The sequence below is a fragment of the Periophthalmus magnuspinnatus genome, chromosome 5, assembly GCF_009829125.3.
Source record: "Periophthalmus magnuspinnatus isolate fPerMag1 chromosome 5, fPerMag1.2.pri, whole genome shotgun sequence".
Taxonomy (NCBI): domain Eukaryota; kingdom Metazoa; phylum Chordata; class Actinopteri; order Gobiiformes; family Gobiidae; genus Periophthalmus; species Periophthalmus magnuspinnatus.
In genome coordinates this window covers 32,029,339-32,052,461 of record NC_047130.1, presented here as the reverse complement: position 1 = coordinate 32,052,461, position 23,123 = coordinate 32,029,339, and the positions used below count along the sequence as shown (strand labels likewise).

The following is a 23,123-nucleotide window of genomic DNA, read 5'->3' as shown; positions in this document are numbered from 1 at the left end:
TAACTCACTGGATATATTGTTTAAGTGTTCAGTATACTAAATGCACTATACTAAACTAAATTAATCTTGTTTTTATAGCAAAGCTTTGTATTTTCTTTTAATAAGACAAATGTATTTTCTTTACTGCACACAAGTAAAAAGTAAAGAGATACATTTTACTACTATTTTACTATTATAAAAGTTAAATAAATAAATGGCTTTCTCACTAATGCAGTTCCAAAATATTGTTGATTCTTACACTGACAAAATAGTTGATAAACACTGTGGAACAATACAGGCAGAGCAATAACATCTGCATGGGGGCAATAACATCTGCATGGGGACAAGCAGTTGCACCCCTCCAGAAAAGTTACACATTGATCCTTTAAGCTTAAGATGATTTACAAACAGCATGAGGGCCAGCAGCCATCTGTGAATGTTCTTGTGAGAAAGAATGCTGATGCGGGTCTTTGACTCCTATTTTAACAGCAGTCAGCGCACCATTGTTTCAACCACAAGTCCCAGAGCACCAGTCCCCAGTGGCGGTGCTGCAGGACGATTGCGGTTGGTTTTCCCTGTGACTGATGGTGATTCTAATGTAAAAAGAGCGAACATAAGTTTGAGCAGTGTTCAGAAGCCCAGAGACATGGCTCTCCTGATCTGCTCTTATCACACGCTAGTTTAAATTAACTTGTTTTTACGATTAGTGCTTAATGTATTTATCTTAAGGCTCATTTCCTGTAAAGAGTATTGTGGAGAAGTGTTTCAGATGGCTGCCACTGGTCTGGGTTATATTTCTATTACCTTTATGATTACTGAGATTTTTTTTTTTCTTTCTTTAATTTCTTTAAGTGGTTTTGGAATGGCCTTGCTGTAGTGCATTTTTAATCTCCAAAATCTATTTTAATTATCATAAATTTATTTCCTCACAATATGACATTTATTAAAAATCCAAATAATTCTTTAAGCTTTATGTAGACAAAAGATAACACATGTGGTTTCCATGTATGTATGTGCAGGTAGTGAACCTTAATAAATGACCTAATGAAAAAATTAACTGCAAAACAGTTTTCTATGTAGATAATTCAACATTTTTGTGTATTTCGTGTATTCATTTTCTGCTTTTATTGCCATACTTATTACTGGCATTATTGAAAGACTGCTGTAGTTCTCCTGATGTTACCTTTTCATAATACTGCAGCTCGTAATCCAGGATGACTCCATTGGGCTGGTCAGGCTGGGACCAGGAGAGGGTGATGCTGTCCACTGTCCTGCTTACCTGATGCATTATGGACACCGTGGAAGGAGCTGCAAACAGATACAAATAGTGTGTTAAAAGTTATAAAAGCATGTCCCGACATTGCCTGCATCTTTAATCTTGTGATAAAATACTACTTGGGAATCTGCAATGCCAGGAACATGATGTAAGGCAGTTTATCTTCAGAGAGAGTGGGCAGGATGGCAGGTCGGAGTGCACCCATGGGATTTCCCAGCATCAACCTCTACTTATATGTTGACTTAGAAATCTGATGATGGACCACCCTCTGAGAATAGTGAGCATTATTCAAACTGCTGTGTTAGGGGTGTAAAATAAGCCAGTGTTGTAGACGTTATAAACTAACCCATGGTATGTAAGTGAGAACCATATTACCTGATTTAGCATCTTTCCAGTTAATATATCACTTGTGCGTGCATATTTATTTGTGCATGACAACATCATTCATTGCAGTAAATGTTTTGATTACTGCACACTTTTGGCCTGTGCAACTGAATCCAAGATAAATATTTCTGGAGAAGCAGACGTCTTGCTACTATTTGGAAACCTCATGGGAAAAAAACCTTTTTTAGATGTTGCTAAAGTTGGAATAAAGCAAAATTTCTCAGAGAAAGAAGAACATTTTTTTAAAGAAGCGTTTGACTATGATAAATTTTACAAAAACAAAACAGAATCATTTTTAAATGAACCATTTACAGTATGGGTGGTCTTCACAAAATGAAACTAATTCAATTTTATAAATCTTTCTTTTTGTAAGATTTCACAGAAACTACTTACTCCTACTACCCTTTCTGTGACTATTTCCTACCATCTTTATACCAGCAGAAATTTCAAAATCTAATTGATGACTGCACCTTAATTAGTAACACTATAATAATTGAGCACTGATTAGCCTTAATAAAGAAGTATAATAATAAGACAGTCTTAATACATAATGAACAAATAGTTTATTAAGAATGATTCAGGTCTTATAACTACCCTTATACTAACTCCTAACCCTTCCCTTGAAGAAGTTTAAGCCTCAATCACTCTTGACAAACTATTTGTTGTGAATTAATAAATTTCTCCATGCTTTATTAAGGTTTTAAATGAGTTAATAGTAGTTATTACAAAGCGTCACACCTATTTTCCTTAAGTTTTATTTTTTCCAACTGTGTAATGATTAAACTACTTAAGTAAGAAACAACAGTATCCAGGTAAATAAATCTTCCCTTCAGCCAAAAAAAGACGCCATTCTTTTCTGAGGAGCCAAGGTCAGCCAAGAGTGAACACATCAAAGTCCTTCTACAAGCATTAAGATTAGTTGAGGCTAAGCGTAAAGCTAACACAGGAGGGCACAGTCTGGGCCTGCAGCTCTGGGCCTGTCCTGTTAAGTGTCTGTGGAAGTGTGTGTAGAAGTGGGAGGGGTGCAGTCTCAGATTTATGACAGGGGCCTCCACTCATCTCCGCACACAAACCGCACACGTGGTTCCCCTGGTGCACCAATAAAGACATGTTCTCTATGGAAAGTCTACTGACTGGAAAAGCAGCTACGCCTCCCTTATTACTCTTACTATGGTTAATCTATGCTGTTGTAGCACTGAGCCTTTTCACTGGTGGAATTTATGTCTGCTATAAATCTGCAGTGCGTGAAGATAATTGGACAATTTATGTTATGTTAAAGCAGCTGGTACGACACCTGTTCTTCCAAAATAAAATTACTTTTCTCAGTCATTTGACTTAAATATAAAGTTAGTGTGACAATGTGTAGACAAAATAATAATAAGAAAAAATTGTTAGCTATATATTTCTGAAGTAACAAGTGAAATACAACTAAATACATAATACAAAAAAAACAAAAAAAAAAAAAAAAAACAATATTTGAAATGATTTAGTTGTGTTTGGAAAGGCATATCTAAGCAATATTCTCAATTAGGGTCCCAAGAATCTTAAAACTTTGAACTGTAACGCTAAATGGAAGGAAGATATGAGACTAATCCCTTCTCTTCCAGTTATGGTTGAATGAAAACCTTCTCTACATTGGAAGGAAGAAATATGGGGGAAAAAAATGGTCAGAGTCAGGAATCACGGGACTTCCTGCATCTATAAAATGTCAAAATTTTGTTTCATATGAAGTACCACAAGATACTCGGTCCAATTTACTATTGAGCAGCGCTCAAAGCTTGTTCCAATTTTAATTTTTTACTGTATTATATTATATTAGCCTTGCATTATGCATTACACTTTATGTATCAGCCAATCTATCAAGCCTTGTCTGATCTCTCACCTACAGAGAAATTTATCTAAGGCCACAACAGATCACGTCCAACATAAATAATGAGAGTGAGTCACTGTGAGATATATAGTACATGGGTCTGCAGATAATAAATTGCTGTTCTGTTCTTGTGAGTACAGCACTTAACACTGTAATGCCGTGTACCTCGCTCCTTGAATACATTAGAGCAGTCTTTCCTGAAGCCGGAGGTCCCATAATAAACACAGACGTATCCAGCCGGGACAAGGGGAATCTCCTCGGACACACTCCACACACAGTTTGTTTGTGCTCACAGGACGACGGCCTAATAAGGCAAACAGGGAGGCTGAGGGGAGCTCACGAGTATCCCATTACGGATATACACATATTCAGGAGTGCCACATGGCCGTCTCCTGCATACTATTTCCATTAAACACACGGTACAGCCATGACTAGAAACCTAACCCGAGGCAGAGAAACAAAGGCAGCTCATGTATTCATGCAGAGGGGATGGACACATGCCAACATAAAAGCACTCCGATGGCAACCCTGTGGACTTCTCCTCATAAAAGCATCCCTGTTCTAAAAAATAAATAGCTTGAATAATTAAGTGTTCACTCAAAATTGTCACTCAGTGTAGAGGTACTATTACTTTAAAATAACAAATCACCATCCAAGCGTCAGTCACCTAAAAAGCCTATTGGGAAAATGGTAAAAGATAAATAAATAGCGAATATGCTAGTATTTGTTGCTGTGTAACTACAACTGTAATAACGTAAAGGTCCTATATTACGCAAAATTGACTCTTGTGAGCTTTTAGTTATGTTGGAATCTTGTTACCTCATCAAAAATATACCTGAAGTTGTGTTTTGTTTCATTCACACATGTTAGAGAAACCCTTTATTATTAGTCTGTCAACATCTCCAAAGCTCCACCTTGTGATGTCATGAAGCAGTAGTTTTCAAGTTAATAGCTGGCTTTTACCTTAACTTTTACTAGAGAATAGCAATTCCAGGGCTGAAATCATCCAAATGATTCCAGTGAAATTGTGTGGACTTCATAAACACAGTGGAGCAATTCCTGTTTTACCACATGACAAGGTGGAACAGTGTTTTCTGTTAGAGAGAAAAACTCTCTACATTTGCAGGGTTTGTGTGTTAAACATGTGTGAATGAAACAAAACACAATTCCAGGCACATTTGTGATGAGGAAACAATGTTATAACATTGATCAGAAAATAATGTAATATGGGCCCTTTAAGATAAATAGGCTTTGTATATTTTCCTCCTCCCTCTGAAAAGTGTTTGAAGATGTTTTACTGTTATTACTGCTGACAAACTACTTTTGTAAAAAATAAATAAATAAAATGTGAGCAAACCCCCCTTTAAGTCTGTCCCAACCTTCAAATATTTTCTTGAAAGTCAGTGGAGCTGTTTTAGCTATAAATGCATAGTTATATAAATACACATGCTACCATGAATATACGTCATTATGAGGAGTGCAGTGGAAAGATACAGTCAGCAGCTATCCTTGTCTGTTATGCTAATGACCCCCTCATGATCATGCAGGCCTATTATTCATTTTGGCATTCTACTGTAATTGGTTATACAAACAAAATCTTGGTTATCATTATTGAAAAACATACAAAGTGAATTCATATAATAATGAACTGGTCTGATATTAATTAAATATTTCCAAAAACAAGAACAGTTAAGCTCCCATGTGTGTTCATATTACAGCCTATCAACTACATGGAGTTATTTCCCTTGCACCGTGCATCGAAGACTGGCTGTATATGACTCCAGTGCATAGTAAGAGAGTGTTGTATGAAATATTTATCGAACAGAGAAAAGGCCATCCAGCTGTGTAGTATGCTGAGCCAGTTCACTCCATGTGTCTCAAGCTAAAGCTGACGTTCCACCAATTGACTGTGGAATGTGGTACCAGGCCAAGTCCCCGTTACACTTGAGTTAGGCCTACAGCACTGATCCACATATGAAAGCCATTTTACTACATCTAATTTATGTACTCCCAAACTACAAGTCCTTATTGTGTTCCCGATCTTCAAGTCTTGCCATTTTCCCTTCTTCAAGCTAATCTATAATTCAGAGGTTGAGTAAATATACTTGGTTTTCATTGTGTCAACATGAGTCTTGGAGCTACACCGCTAAATACATGTTTGAGTTGTTTCAAGCCATTTTCTTTGTTGTTACAGTAATTATTTTTAAACCCTGTGGATTGCACTCTATTAGGACAATTAGACATGTAAAAACAATATGGTAAAAGCTCGGTTTGTGTACTGTACGGCGATGAGAACTAAGTCCAGCCATATTGCTTGGTTTTCTCAATGAATGCTGGATCCTGTTCCAACTAATAAGTGGTTATAATGACAAGTACATGTATTGTAACTACATGATTAAATTAGTTGCTTTAACTAATAAGATAAATTGCACTGACTGAGATGTCTCTAATTGTATTTTATGGCTTTCCCATAAGATAGACAGAAAGGTATTCACAATAGGCCTAGTCAAAACTACAGATAACAGATGAAACAGTCACAACAACATTTTTTGCTCAACACAAATCTTCAAGGCTTATAGATAATCACAATTGTAATCAAATTAAATGGTAAATATTGTAAGCAAAATCTTCAAGGTTCTATATTACATGGTCTAATTGTGCAGATGGGAGGCCCCAGCTGTTGTTAAAGAATAGGGTTTCAGGGTACACATTATTGTGCAGCCAGAGATCTGATATGAAGGACTTTGGAGTGCCGGGAGTCTATTGTAGCACAGAACTTTGGCCTTGTACCAAAACAGGAAGATATAAAGGCTCCTTTTTTGAAGAATGTCGCTAATAGATGTTTTACTGCAGTGTTTTAGCAGCCAGTAACTTCACCCAATCTAATAAATGTGTTATTTAGACAGTTTGACTCATTCAGATAAAACAGGCTTTTTACAAGGCAACATTCTGAGGCTTTTATCCAAAGGTTACTCCTAAATCCTAACTCTTTGTTCTAAAGCTGGCATTTTAAACAATTATCTATTTGAAGTCTTATATAAATGTAGCTTCATATACTGCGTGCAATTACATTTTAAGTTGGATTTTAGTTTTAGTGTGACATGTTAAATGTTAAAGGTTAAGGAAGTAGCAGTAGCTTGAATAATAAACCCAGCATAAGGTAACTTGTCAGTTCAAAGTTTTATTTTTTGTAGTTTTCTTTCACCATATGTTTAAATTGTACTTAACATTACCACAAATATTTTCCAAGTATCGTAATATGCAGATCACTGAAAATGCCAGCATGAGTTATACTAAAAATACATATAAATTTAATATGAATAATATTATTACTAATATCTATGCCAACATTAGCTGGCAGTAACTTACACATTTCTACTTTGACACATGTAATCATTTCCAAAATTCAAAAAGAGAATTGAGTTCCCTAGCTCAAGAAATACTAGGGCCAGTTTGAATTTACAATAATGATAAATTCTAGCAAACTTCATTCTTGATCTCCATATGGCCCAATTAGCAACATGTACTTTTGGAGCCAGTGAGAGAAGTTGAGAGCAGGTCACAACATACACATCCTCTTTCGTTTGCATTGTAAAATCTGTTTCCTCTCTGGACCTTCTCTCTGGGGTCCAAAGCAACTAGTCCTGGCCCAGCAGTACTCTGAAAACCACTTCACTCTCTCTCCATCTCCGCCTTTATGAGTGCCGCTCTGAGCCGTCTTAAAGGGAGAGGCCCACATTTGCATGTACTTCTTGTGCACTGGCAGCTTGCCCTTTTCCCTCAGCTGCAAAGGATTGTGGGTTTTACATCTATAAAGATTTTCCAGCGCAGTAAAGTTGCAAAAGTACGATTTGCGTTCATCAAGCTTAAAGCCATCTGGTAAAAAGCCGGGGGTTGTGACACAGTGGTAGGCTATAAGCTAATTCCAAAATAGGCAGTTCAGGAAGTTTGACGTGCTAGCAGAGGTTATGGTTTAGTGCTAAGTTATACCAATTTACAAGCCAAATAAGTACCACATAAGCAGAAGAGGAAACCCCATGGCTACTGTGAGAATCTGTCGAAGAACTTACAGCTGGATTTTACCTTCTGCTTCTTTGTCATAGACGTTTGCCTGGTAGCTTTACAACTGTAACTACTTTTGATGAACTTGCCAATGCTGAACACATTATTGAATATTTATATCTTTGTACATAGTTTAATTTTAACTACAGAAATACTGTGATGTTCATAGGTGCGTTCACAGGCGCTGGTTTGAGCCCTGTTTAGTCTTGGAGCAGACTTGGTTTGGCCTTGTTTTAGTCCTGGATTAGTGCTGATTTGGATGTGGTGTGATTATCATTTTCCATTTTGGTATAAGGATACATATACCCATCCGGTTTTATTTCCCCATGTGAGTAAATAAGGGTTCATTTTGTGTACTACAACATTCATCTTTATATGAGGATGCAAATTGTATTCAGTGCTAAACATATCTGTTTCTATATTGACTGGAATAAAACAAATGCACATACATTGTTACACAATGACAAACAGATTGGTCATATATTCACAGGAGACAGATTTGATATGAACAAGCTCACTGTTCACACAAGGAATTACTTTTTGAGTCTAAAAACAGCTCTGGGGAAAGCTGGACTCTGTTTAATCAGAAAACTGTTTTTCTGCTTTCAAACAACTTCCAAACTGGCATCTGTAATGGGAACGCTACACAAACCACAGATTGCATGTCGATATCCTACAAAGGCAACATAGAGGAGCAGCATTCTTGTCTTTCTCCTTGGCCAATGACATGAAAAATACTGCTAGTAAATTCCCATAAAGGTTCTTGTTCACTGTAGGTAAAAGGCTGGCCAGAGAAGAAGAGAAGGAGAGGCCAAAAAGTTATTTCCGACCAGTGTTGGACAACTTCTGGTCCATGTCAACATTAAAATAATTCTGTAGCTCACTGAAGGGGAGAAGTTATCACTCATGCCAATTTCAACATTTAGAAGAACAAAATATAGGCAAAAGAATAGATTTTCACATTGCTGGCTCGCCAACTATTTTACATTATGCTGTGTTGAGTAAGTACTGGCTAAATCTGTCATTAGCCAAGAAAAACAGAACCCAAGCACCAGTTTAAAAGTCAAAGTTATATTAGTAAGATCTCAGTATAGGGCATTTTAGTTGTAAAACTTATTGAACTTGACAATGTTTTGCATTCAGATTTGTCTTTTCTGAATAGGCTCATATCAGGAGCTTTGGACTGGCACAAATACAATGCGATTTGTTACAGGCTAAACTATCAATAGCCCGGTCAAATTCAGATCTAAATAACAAAGAGATTTCAGAATAGTCCTGTATCACCTTGTTTCTTTAAAATCTATCAAAAGAATAGATTTGGTTAAACAAAATCAGTCCTTTGTGACTTTGTGCTGTCCCATTTTTGCACTAGCTACAGAAAGTGCATCCCACATATGCCCCAGTTATGACTTTTGGCTTAAGCAATCCGAATGACACTTTAACTACAAAGTAAGAGGTTCCTGCCATGAGCGGTGCACAATGGAGAAGGATTACAAAAGATCATCTGTGCTTATAAAGTTCTTGACCTCAATTTACACATAAAACCTTGGAGGGATGAGGGGAGATGGCATGTGAGTGAATCCAGGCTACATTAAAAAGAGAGGTATTAGTGACATATGAGCAGGCCCAGGGAAGAACAGCTTGTTGTGCTATAAACTATAAAAAAAAAAAACAGTTGTAGGACAGTCGCAGCAGACAATGATAACTCTATTTTTCCAATACCATCAGAAGGAATCCATAATCGGCATGCCACCGCAGGAATTTCAACTAGCGCTCACTGATTTTGAAAAAATGTCTAATTGCAATTTTTCGGACAAATATTTCAATCACAATGTTTTTTGTATGATACTGTAACCATATCCAGAGGCATTAACATTTGAGACAAGACTGAAATATGAACTGATAAACTAATACAGGAACAATACATGCATTTCAGATCATTTTTGTAAAGGTCTAAAGATTACTTTTATAAGACTGGGATTTTTGTTATATGTATAGAGGACATTTTTTCACTTAAATGCTTGCAGCCATTGTGATTTGCCACTTGCACTATTAAAGTTGTCATTTTGATTCAATGGCAATATATTTTTCAGCCCAACCAAACACATTCTGAAGGAAGACAGACCTTGTTTGAACAGTTAGAATCCATTTTCCTAATTGGATGGATGGATTTATAAACAGATGAAAATAAACACTGAAGTTGGATGTGACCCTTTTTTGTTTTACCATCTTATTTTCACTATGTTGTTTTAATGAGTTTGCATGTAAAACCTAAATAGATGAGTGCATTAAAGCTTGTTCAATTACTGAAACATTTAGCCATAACTCTAATGCACTCAGCGATAATTAATTGCGTGCCCACATTAGGATCTGTTTTACAGCCCACTGGTCCAAAAGATCATGGCCTTTTAACCCACATTTGTATGCAGGCGATGTGCACACTTTTTTCTACTCTGATGAAAGCTTATAAGCCCCGTAAATCCCAAGCAGAAGGATGAAAAGCATTAATGTACACAGAAAAACACTCGCACAATACTGCTGAATTATTTACAAACTAAAGCAATTAGTTAACTCATTTTGACAGACTAATTGGCTTGCAGGGAGTCATCAATCCTATATCATTGCATAGCTCCCTCCTCTTATTAAACATATCGGCCATTAAAATTAGGGCCAACCATTTTGGAAATAATTTTGCGACGAAGTGTGGGCAAAATATAAATATCAGGAGACTAGATCACAGTTATAATTTTTATCAATAACATGATAAAAAAAAAACAACAACACTTTAAACACACACACACACACACACATGCATATATATATATATATATATATATATATATATATATATATATATATATATATATATATATATATATATATATATATATATATATATATATACACACACACACACACACACACACACACACTCTGGCTCCAGTTCACTTTATTTTGAAAAACTGACGCCCCTCTCTCTGTAACTGTTGCTGTCGGGCTCATCATTTTGGTCTTATAATGTTCATATTGACCCGCTCTACATGATCTTGTTATTTTTATTTCAGTATTGTGTTCATAAATCAAGATATGAACATTAATAAGAGACAAATCAGCTGCCTTCTTTCCCTGAAGTTGCTCCCGCTTTCGTTAGCAACAGATCAGCGACATCATGTAACCACTCTGAGGAAGATGAAGAGCAGTCAAAACTATAAGAAAACAAACTAAACCTTGGTTTGGTGATGTCATCTACTTCTCAAAGTTCGTACTTGACGATGATTGGTTAAATCCAATTGTCACTCACTCACTCAGAGCATGAGAGAGGCTGAGCCATGTGAGGAGCGAAAGGGGAAAAGTGTCTGTGTTTGAGCATGGAGCCATAATAAACAAAGAAACACTGAATCACAATATGACAAAAAAGATTTGTATTTTAAGAATTTTTATTGCATATCACCTGGCTATTTGAAAATATGATTCCATTTAGAACATTTCAACTAAATGAAAAGGTTATATTCATTGAATAATTTCACTGCGGTGTGTTCAATGTGACCATTTGGATTGCAAGTATAAAATGGATGCTGTCTCATCTATGTGATTGTACAGGGTGAAAAGGAAGCTGTCTCTCTGGTTTTCTGCAGCTCTGAGATCAGGTGCACACAGACTGACCCACTAGCATCCACCATATGTGCTCCACTTAACACTCTGTCACTGTCACGCTCCCCGCCATGACACCCCTGGTCCCTCTGATAATGATGTTTCTTGCCAGATTCATTAGTAAGCACTGTCTTTAATAAGTGCTGGGATTTTCAGTGAAAGTCAGGGGACTAAAATGCAGAAAATGTGCTTCTATAGTGAATATGAAGGCAGTTTGTGGAGAATGCTAGTACAAAAGGAAATAGTTATGCAGCCTTTTCACAGATCTGACCAATAATGTCAGTATTTAGGGAAACTAATAATTCCCAAATAATTTCCTGGATGCTTTGCTTTTTCAATAAATTAACATTATTCTATGAATGGGTGGTAACAGTGCTGCTCACAGTTTTACCAAAACAAGATTTGGGCACAACACTTTACCAGGTCTGCTTTTTTTTTTTTTTTTATCTTTTTTTTTTTTTTTATCTTCATTTTTCTATTCTTGTTCATCTTTTTCTCTCAACCCCTCTCTCCTCCCTTCAATTTCAAGATGCTTAATTCCTTCAGACTTTAATATTGTCTCTCAACCTCTAGGATGTTTTTGCTGATGTAACAACATAATAATTACAGAACTGCTCTATAAATAATGAAATCAATATAACATTCCACTGGACTAGACTAAACCCATGCTGAGCGATGACACTGTCCCAGAATCAACACAGCATAACCCAGCCCTGGCATCTGGGACATCCTGGCACTGCCCCCTGGCTCCAAACAAGAGTAACACACACCATGCCTCAGTGCAGCAACTGAACCCCGCTAACCTGTGCTTTACATGCATAGAATTGTAGAATTTGGTGAATAATTAAGTCATAAATCTTCTCCAGAACACATGAAAAGGCCGCAGCTGATTAAACCCCCACCTCCCAGGAAATGTGCTTCACTTCCTCAGTCAGTTGATAAGAAACCAATTGAGTGCCCCTGGTTCCTGATAGCATTAGCGCCAGGCTGAACAGTTCACCTTGAGTTAATGGAACGCCAAACAAATATGTCCTCTGGAATCCAATATACCCAGCCATCAAATGCAATATGGCCCACGTAGGCTGACTGCCAATTTGTATCTTCTGCATAAATGTAGTACTTTTCATATTGTATTGATATGATACTGTTATTTCAGCACATTCAGTGATAAACCTGTTATGGGACTCACTGATCAAAACTATACTAATTCTATCAGACAAAATAAGATGTAAAACGAGCTAAGTTTCATACCAGAGCTAAATGAGGTGTAAAATCATTCTAATTATTTATGGTTTTCAGGCACAAAGATTCCTTCTTGATTTGAAGTTTTTGGAATGGCAAACCACAAATGGTACTATCTGCATTCTGGGTAGTTCTGAGATTTTTGGGTTTAGAATCCTATAATTATAAAGATGTGATATGTACGTAATCTATATAATCAATATTTGCCACTATTAGAATGAATTATAAATGTTCAGTACAGTGTGCAGCCAGGTACGGGCAGCTTCTGCAGCATGGTTTACATGCATCATTTGTTTGTGTGTGTCTATAGGCAATTTTGTCGGCTATAAAATAGCAAAAGGCCATCTCTCCTCATATAAACAACATTTAGCCATGACTAGCATACATCCGCTCCAGTCGCTCTAATCACAAGCATGCTATTGAGATGTATTGGCATTTTAAACTTAGGGTTGGCAGTCCATAACCGTAACCCAGTGCTCGCTGACATGTTTGACATATCGGGAAGCACAAAATATAGGCTGTGTGTGAGTTACCCATCTTTCCAGTTAGATTCCTTAAAGTGTATGAAGGAAAAGTGGCAGGAGAAGTGCATTAGTGTGTATTCTCCATGTGAATGATGAGGAGTGACAGATTGAACTTCATGGCACAGATGCGGTTACAATTTTCACTTTAGAGGATAATAAATGTAAGCCAACAATAAGGCTGGAGACCGAGGAGAATGTCTGTGGTTAAAATGTTTAGTTTTTTGTTAAAGATCACAGAATTGACTATTTCGGTAAACTGGTACAATTTTTATATACATTAGACAACAGGCATCAATGTAAGATATATTTACCGGTATATAGTGTATATAATATGTATAAATATATTTAGTATACAAAATATGTGTGTTCTAGATGTGTAGATGTGCTTTCATCACATTTTGTGCAAATGCTTGTGGTGTGATCTTGACATCTAAATTCAATTTTCAAATTACATTTAAACTAGATCTAATTTATGCCCCATCTTCAGCAGTGCAAGTGTGGTATTAGTACATTAGTGCTGTAGTGTCTTAATATCTCCAAAATACATGGCTCTTGCTGATAACAACAAAGGTCTTGTATAAACTCTTACGAGCGGAAAACAGTTGTAGGACAATCACAGCAGACAGCGGTGGAAAAAACAACATGAAGTTGGATATTTCTTAACTAAACATTAACATCTTTGTTTTTTTCTACTTTAATAAAAAAAATGCATGCACGTGCTATAATGTTTAATATTACCTCAGTTGAATTATTGTCAGCAACAATGGTTGTCTTGCTGGGTGCCTTGGTGGCTGAATGGCAACACTCATGCCTCACAGCAAGAAGGTTTGGTTCGATCCCCGGGTCGCCCAGGCCTTTCTGTGTGGAGTTTTTCATGTTTCTCCCTGTGTCTGGATGGGTTTCCTCCGGGTACTCCGGTTTCTCCCATCAACCAAAACATGAACGCCCTTCGAGACAACTGTTGTTGTGATTTTGGTCGTTACAAAGATAAAATCAATTGAATTGAATTGAATTGCCTGCCCTGCATCTATATGATAAATGGTCACATTTTTATTAAGCACTTTTCCACCTTCAAGGCACTGTGCTTTAGATTAAGAAACCACTCTCCCATGCACACACACTCACACACATTCACACACATTCACACACATTCATAGACCAGTGTACAAAAACAAGTTAAGCTGGGTTAGGTGTCTTGCCCAAGGACACAACAATAATCCTGTGGGTCAGTGGTACCAATGTTTATGTTGAGAGCTACTGGTGCCATCCATCTATACCTGGACACTGTCCCAGCAGCACCTAAGGCCCATAGCTTCTATAATCTCCTGTGACTGGTGCCCCCTAATGGTAATTAAAGAAAAATGAAAAGAAGAAATGAGATTTGTTTGTTTATAGATTATATTATGTGTCTAGAATAGATACAACTAATTCCATCAAGCTCAATTCATTTGAGTCGCAGCAGCAAGGCCAGTAAAAATGGGCATTTTAAACCCTATGCATATAACGCACAATGCATTCTGGGAAATTGTCATATACTTATAAAACAGTCTCAAATCCCATTGACTGCTCTCCTTTGTACAGTGTGTAATCAAGCACTGTCCTTTCCAGGCCAATCACGTCCTTTATCAACTGTCGCCAGCCACCTACAGAGGGGAGGAGAAGGAGCCCTCTGGGTATAGCACTTGATTAAGAGACTGAGAAGTGAGTCACTGCTTACCCCTCTGCCCCGCCATACATCTACAGTCATAACTCAGGACAGAGGACGTCCCACACAAGGTTCCCTTTCACACCATTCACATTTTACTTATCAGTGTTTGGGTTTTTTGCTTGGTTTAGATTTTTGATTTAGATTCATTTGTAGTGGTGTAAGGTTTGCACTTTATGACCCTGAGGAATAGTGCAGCTGTTGCAGACATTCAGAATGTATTGGCCGATGAGCTATCACTAGTAGCTACTTATAAAAAATACTATTGTACCCGCCATCAAGCATGGTATAACTCTTTACACAATAGTAGTTTTTATTTTGGTAATACTTTGGGTACAACTAGCAATATTACTGATAATAGTAGTAGGCTGAAGGATGATTTGTGGTTGTATTAATACCAGCAAACTTTCTTTTTTGGTATCACGTTTGTGACATTAATGGAATGGAATCGGATCATTCAACACAGGATGATACTAATATAAGTAGGGCAGTTAATTAATTATTATCCAATAGCAATTACAAAAATCACATACATTATTTACCCCAAAACTGAATTTGGGTGCAAGTATTTCTGTAAGAGAAAACGTTGCGTGTTGGTGCATACTTTTAGAATATGTTCATGAATAAATAATATACAGCTCTCCAAGTTTATTTCATATTGTCTTAATTTTAAGCACACTGATGCTCTATCTGTGAAAACAATTGAGCAGCCCCAGTTAAAATCTGTAGTATTTGAAGTAATAATAGTTACATCACACTGATTAATTTATATCTACACGGTCTCGTTATAGCAATTAACATACTTGTAGTGTACACCTACGTTCATTGACTGTTATCTTAGTTTTCCTCAATCTTGTGCTCTCTCTCTCCATAGAAGAGGGAGCTGCGGTACTGCCCAAAGTAATTAGGAACGACATGATGTTTATGTAACCTCCAAGCCTCACCAACCAGATGCAATTATGGGCTCTCATTCCCTATGACCCCGACGCACCACAAAACACTGTGGCCCCGTGTGCTTGGAGCTGGTTTTGCAGGGTGACAGCAAAAGGTGGCAAGGCTCAACTAGGGGCAACTATGAGGTGAGTTCTTTTCACAGCTCCAAGTTCTGTCCGTCTAATCCGAGATGACGGGACACTTCGGAGCGACCCACCCCCGCCCTTGAATTTCCGCCAGGGCCCTTTCGGCTGGAGCAAGGCGGTGAAGTCAGAGGGGTGGTGGGAGATTTTTTTTGTGCTGCAGTGAAAAAGAGTGAGAGAAGAGAGGCTATTACAACGCTTTACTGCACTCAGAGGGCCTCATTAACCCTCCACACCAGTGACTCAAATCAAAACAGACAATAAAATGGAGGTGCCCGTCCAAATAAAGGTCTTCAGTTAGAATGCATGCGGGAGAGCTGGCATTATAACACACAACTTAATGAAGCTTTACACAAGTGCTACACAACTTCAGAACTATCTCACTTGTTTTATGTGTGCAACTATTGGTTTAAAATTGTATGATAATTTTGTACAACTTAGAAGACTGTGCCTACTACAATTGCGTATAGCCTTGATTTTCAAATATTGTGCAAGGGAACACTACTGTGACTTTAGGATTCACACTTGGATTTAATGGCCCAGGGGCCATACAAGGCCCTTTGAGCTTATTAATCCGGCATGCCGAACGTGACCAAATTATAAATAGGTAAGGGTAAACTTTGTTCAAAGTTTTTCTGCTGTGTTTATTTAACTGAAATGTAATAAATTAATTATTCATTTAATGAATGCATTTGGAAAACAATTTGTACAAAGAGCCTTGCATATTTACGCTTTGCTTCATGTTACAGGCCAAATCTTTAATATAATATATACGTATATATATCCTGGCCTGGCCACTCAAATTTTAGAATCCCTGGTGGCCCGTGTGTCAAAAAGTTTACCCACTCCTGATTTAATTAAATGATTTATTATTTAGGGGCTCCAGAGCAAACTTATTTGGCAAAAAGGCAGAAAAACACATTGTGGCATGAACATCCATAATTTATTTTATTTTATTTTTGACTTAAGTGTGTGAATTTCATATTGTTTTAGTAGGTCATGTGCTGCAGAATCTTTTCCAACCAAGTGTGTCCTGATCGTGAAAAAACACAGGCGTATAGAACTTTAGTTTGAAATGTCTAGGATTATAAGAGATGACAAGCTCTTTATGTCTGCTGGCAGTGGAATGCAAAACTACTGTGGTCTATCTATGTCTAATGTTTGAAAAGTCATTTCAGCTATGAATACAGATAAAAATACCTACATTATATTTAGAAATTTATCTAGGGCACATTGTTAAGAAAAAAGTATGAATCATAGATTAGATCATAACAGTGATTATTTAGAATATACTTTATTTAGGAGAAATTACATTAGGCGATGCATTAATGCTGTTTTGATCAATTCTTTATATATATTTAGATTTCCCACAGTTCTTTTTTTCCAGTCCACAGCTCATCAGCGCCCAGGGCAACAGAGCTTGGCACAGCAAGTGATGCATCACACAGAGACAATTAAAGAGCGAATCAATGCAGCCGTCTCAGTAAAATAATTAGAGACCAGCCTCACATCCCCTGTAATAATAGAGTGCTGCAGTGCGGAAAATGAATATGAATTTTGCACTTCTGTTTTGTTGTCCCCAAGTTATATTTGTTGTCTTTTTGTTTTTGTTTCTTTTTGTTTTGTTTTGTTTTTTTGAGCCAATGGGCACGCTGTGTCCATAAATATAGTTTGAGTTTTGAGGGGATATAATAACTATCTTTTTTGTTCTTATTTTTTCAAAATAAGGGAGAAAAAGTTTTAGCCAAAGTGTAGCCTGCCAAAAGTGTTGAAACTACACTAATATTATCACTCATATGTGGGCAGGCAGTTGGTTTATAAAGAAATTGCACTAAAGTACCAAGGACACCTCCAGCTCAGTGATTTTATCTCTGAAAGATGCTACATAAATAAAATCTTACTTACTTGTTAATATTTCTTTGTCAGTAACTGGCTTACATCATCAGAGGTTGTAATATTCCCTACAATTGAAGCATAGCCAGATTTGAAAGAACAAAGGTACCACGGTGTGTTAAGTGTTCATGTCTCAGATTCTGTACTGATGGTGAATAAACTTCTCCTGCTGTAGACATCAAGAGTATCTGCCTCTAATAAGAAAAGTAGTAATTTCTCAATCAAAAAAAAGACCTGACTAAAAATACCAAGCAAAGGTTTATAAGTGACAGTATGTATTACAGTATGTTTTCTTGTCATAACAAATATTTTTTTGCTGAAAGCACACCCTGGGCCAACTTGTCACATTTATTTTCCATTAAAGTCAAATCCAGACCAACTAGAATAACATGCCACCTACCGAACTGTGAATTTTACGAACTGTTTCATGATGTAGAGAAATTTAACCTATTTTTAAAAAGTGAAGTGAACCACATGAAGTGAGAACAGACAGGAGACAGTGACAGCCCACAGCTACTCTCCTCACTCAGAGTCGCCCGATGATGAGGTCACAGTGTGAAGACCTACAGCCATCACAGCTCATCGGTCACAATAAGCCACATCATCAAGTGCTCACTACATACAATTCTCCAGCCCTACATCTACATTCAATAACACACAAGAGTCCATTCTATGTACCCTATATGAGCTGGTGGAGTGGCTGCCAGAGGTTCTGTTACCAGCATTTGATCGGGTCTGAATCTGGACTAAACTAAGATATAGAAAAAACAGGGAGTAGCAGGAAAGGAGGTGTATTACTTGGACTATAAAAAAAGATCTAATCCAGGACCACACCAGGTATCAACTAGGACAAACTAGGTCTAAAATAACATGTAAACCTATCAAGGACTAGCCATGGATTGTTGACAGTTAAGGTTAGAGGGTATGATAGCTGCAGATTTCCATATTTATGCTATGACTTTCCTTAGAATGCCACAGTATGGCTTTAATGTAATCTATCTGGATAGAGGCAATGCTACCTGGCCAAGTTACGGATCAGATCTGTCGAAAGGTGACACTACTCATAGTAAAAATGCTTGTTTTTCAATCGGTGTGTGTGTTTTATAGCTAATGAAATAACTGCAAGATAGATGCTTGATGCCATACTGTGGAATATTTTAGGCAAAGAAATAACATATCTATGTAGTAGTAAGGGCACCACAAAGTTTACACTGTGCACCTTTAACAAAGGGTGTGTTCACACTAGCAAGACTACAACAGCACCAAACCAAATCTATATAAGAGCTCAAACAAGAACCAAATGTGAACACACCTTAAGTATTAACCAGATTTGAACTAAGTCTGTACTAGGACACATATGGTAACTGGTATCTGGCTAAATCTACTAATCAAATACTGACCATTGTATGCTGGAGTAGTTGCAGAGATGTCGTAGTAAAAAAAGAACAGGCTAAATTATAGTCAAACTTACAGCAAAACACTGAAGACAAAAGTAGAGAGCACATGTGGAGCATAGAGTGTGGTTGCAGACAGATGGGCCCACTTACCGGCTTGGTTCGTGGTGATGTTGACTGAGGCATACTGAGGGGAGTAGGGGCTCTGGTCTGACACCCCGTTGACAGCTTGGACTTCAAAGGTGTACTGCGTGTGGGCCAACAGGTCGCTGATGTAGACCCTGGAGTCGGTCAGGCCCAGCTGACGGGGCACAAACTGGACGTTATCCCCACAGCGGGTGCACCCTCCACGACCGCCGCCACAGCTCTTACAGATAATGTTAAAAACCACATCCTCACGGCCCCCCGAGTCCCTGGGAGCCATCCACTCCAGCATCACAGAGGTCTCATTCACGCTAGAGATGACGTTCTGGGGGGCTGAGGGCACAGCTGCAAAACAAACACATTTTTATCAAACAACATCAAACAACACAATGTGCAATAATACAATAACATACAAAGATATGTTATACATTTGTTTATAACTACATATGGTATATATAGTTACAAAGAAATGAATTAAATAAAGAATATTTACATCATATTGCTTTTTATCTGACAGAAAACTCTCATCATTAACGGAAAAAAAAACTAAAACAACCTTAAGCTGATATTGTATTGGAATGTATTTCTTATAAATGTATTTATGATAATGAACTTATATACTGAAAAACAAATGGTGAAACTGTTCAGTGGAAATTCTCGTAGAAAGATGAGTGGTGTGAGTTGTGAGAGAAGAGGTTGCACATTGATTTGCAGGAGTTGAACGCTTGACTTCTGCTTGTTAAGACTGTAATTTTTGTGTTATTGAGTGAATAGGGCGATACTGACACAGGGCAGAACAAACAGCCTCATGAAAATTGAAACTTCTTTAGCTCTTGGCTCCTTCAGCCTCTAACAGCCTCTTCCCTTGAGAGCCTTGTTTACACGCTCTCATTTTCTCCTGCGCTGTCCACTTAGTCAAGTGTTTTCTTAACATTTTTCCTGATGATTTCCTCATGGGGCTTCACACACTTACCGCAGAACAGACAAACCTATGTTTTATGTTTTGGTCCCGGCGGCCAGGGTGGAAACTTTCCACCAGAAACTGCTTTTGGAATGACAGGTCAAACAAACAAACAACCAAAAGTGTTTATCTTTTGCAGCCATGTGGGCCCAATTATGGAAGATGTGTCCTCTAGGACTAATGGGATAAGCAGTTCCACAACGCCCACACCATCTTAAAGATAAATCTATCTTTTTATTTAGCCTTTCTAATTACTCATCATGACCAAATCTTCTGGATAAAGGCCCATTGGATTCCCCTTTTTAAAGTCTCTTCTACATAAAAACCTAACTCCTCGCGGGCCTCTCTTTACTGGGAGGACCACTGCTCTCACCCATTAGCCGTCCACTGTAATGGACCCATTCCCTTTGCTTTAATCAGACTGGGCCCTGCTGTGTTTAATTCTTGTGACGTGCCGCTGCCACTTTTTCATTCACAACAGCTGCTCTAGTCCCAGAGCCAGGCTTATGCAAATCACTTTTGTTGGAGACCATCAAATCTCTTCCCCTTCTTACTTACTTTCAACAGGCTGCAAGAGGGTGAGGAAAAAACTTTACAGACATGCTGAAAGAAAGATTTTTTCACCGCCCAACCCTCACCTGTTTTGTTTTAGCTTGACCACTCTTTGAACTAATTCAGCTGCATAGAAATGTGCACTCAAACTTTGGTGTCTCTCTTCCTGGTGATACTCCCGTCTATCCGTGGCCCTGAGTGTCAGCTTCAAATTCAAATTTAAGCACCTTCATTGGCATGACAACAGAGAATGTCGGCCCGGCCTATTGTGTGAGCCTGGCCCACTACAATGCCCTGCGGCCCGGCCCACTAACCTTTGCCCCCGCCTGGAACAGACACTGTGATGCTGAGGAGGGATGTCCCAAGCTTGTGTGTTGGGTCAGATTTTTGGACAGCTACATTATGGGCTCGTCACTGCTGCATTTGTTTGAAGGACAGCTCTGACAGGCGTTTTCTGTTTAGATCTACACAGACGATCACTGTCCTCTGATCCCCGGGCGCTTCTAATAGTGGGTGTGAAATGCGTACTGTCAAAGGATTCATATTTAACAAAAAAGACTTGGCCTTTTCATGTTGGCCTGCTGGTTTTTGGAGAGGAGTTTCAAGTGTATGGGGCTGTACTCACTAGTGCAGGGCATCTGGAGAGGGTCCGAGTCAGTGCGGTAATATCCGTTGCGGCAAACACAATTCATGGCGCCTTCGCTGGTGGTGCGGCTGTTGATGGGACACTGCATGCATGCCTCATCTCCTTGGGTTGGTTTGAAATAGCCAGATGGGCAAGCTGGAAGAAGAAACATAAAAACAGATTAGATTACAACATTTTGAAAATCACAAAAACAGATACAATTACTAATTGTAATTTTCTGCCAAAATTGTTGAGTATGGGTATGTTTTTGCATGTGAGTAAGCATCTTAAACCACCCAGAAAATATGGTAGAAGGAAAAAACACACTGCTACAAGAATGACACACATATTTTTCATGTAAACCTGGATGATTTGATTGCAATGATTTGCTTTGCATGTATGCTCTGCAAAAAAACAATAAAATAAAAACGATTGTGACATCATCATAGCCAGGGTCTCCACAAATGAAACAAGGCTTGAATTTTAATCCGCATAAATAAGAATCAGAGCGTGTCATATAAATAGATTCGGGGGAAAGCTTTGCATGTGAAGCAACTCGCTGGCAACATTGCAACATGTTGTAAGTTTGCTTTGAATTATTCACTGGGCTGTAGTTGCCTGGGAATCTCTGAAGTGCCCTGGTTTCTGTTAAGAGCTACGCTAAAGGCCTTTTGGAGGAAGTCTGGGAGAAACACACATAGACACACAACATGTAACTCTGCATCTGCCCTTGGGTGAATGCTGGCCTCTATAAGCGCTGATAAACAAACCAACTTGGCTGCTGTCGAACTGCCAAGCGCCGTATCCTCTCCTGAGTCACACTTCCCCAAACATTCACTGCTGAAAAATAACCTTTGCTTGCATTTACACCTGCACAGTGTTAATAGATTTTCCTTCCTTTCTATTTCTGGACGGAGCAGCCGTGGTCTAGCTCCAGGTAACACAGCTCCCACCTGCTGGACGGATAAGAAAGAAAAAGACAGAGGTGCGAAGTATAGATGCATCAAAAAAATCACACATGGGACACAGTGCACGTACTTTGAAGCCCTGAGGTTGGGTTTATTTTGATATTCCTGTCAAGGAAAATGTATTTTGACGATAACGGTTTGTTTGATGGTTGTGCGTTAGTTGTCAAAGCTACCAGATGAGTAGATTTTTAAAGCGTTGACCACTCAGCTATGTTTTGTATTGGCAGATGTCGACGCTTACTGGGAGCTATGAGTTTTAACTACCCCAGTCTATAAATTTAGGACTGTAGAACTTCTTATACATTTTCACCAGTGAGGAAAAATGGATTTGTATTATTCATGGTAATAAAACATTATTACTTTATTGGAAATCTGCATTTGTAATTACAAGCCCAGCATCTGGAATATGGAAAACATCAACAGCTGTGATTTTCATTAAAGAGGTCAAGTCACAGAGCAGAATTAGTCCTCATCCAATTCCCATGTTGATGCTAGACAGACACTTCTCTGCACTCACAAAACCTCCAGCACATGAGCTTCACTGCCTTTCTTTCTACAAATATGCAATTGTACTAATAGCTAGCATTACCCATCTTTACCCAATAGAGATCATCGTACACTGTCGGCAGCTAATAATAAATGATTAGTTTCACTTTGCCTTCTTCAGTATGAAAATCAACCCAGTTCAAGTATTAGTAAGTATTTTTAAGTAGTGGTAGAAGACATTTACTTTATATCATATTCAGCAGTGTTGTACGATGGAGGCATGACTATGACCATTGTTCTTTGGCATTTGGATGTTAAAACTTAAGCTATA

At 38.1% G+C, this 23,123-nt stretch overlaps 1 protein-coding gene across 2 annotated transcripts in view; it reads right to left on the bottom strand.

The window, feature by feature from the left end:
- ephb2b (eph receptor B2b) overlaps positions 1-23,123 on the bottom strand; it is a 119,442-nt gene that overhangs the window by 18,926 nt on the left and 77,393 nt on the right. For both annotated transcript variants that reach the window (XM_033966252.2, XM_033966253.2), the window contains exons 4-6: positions 21,339-21,494; positions 19,210-19,545; positions 1,163-1,287 (exon numbers count right to left, since the gene is read on the bottom strand). In XM_033966252.2, coding sequence (XP_033822143.1) covers positions 1,163-1,287; positions 19,210-19,545; positions 21,339-21,494 — 617 coding nt within the window. The remainder of the gene's footprint in view (positions 1-1,162; positions 1,288-19,209; positions 19,546-21,338; positions 21,495-23,123) is intronic.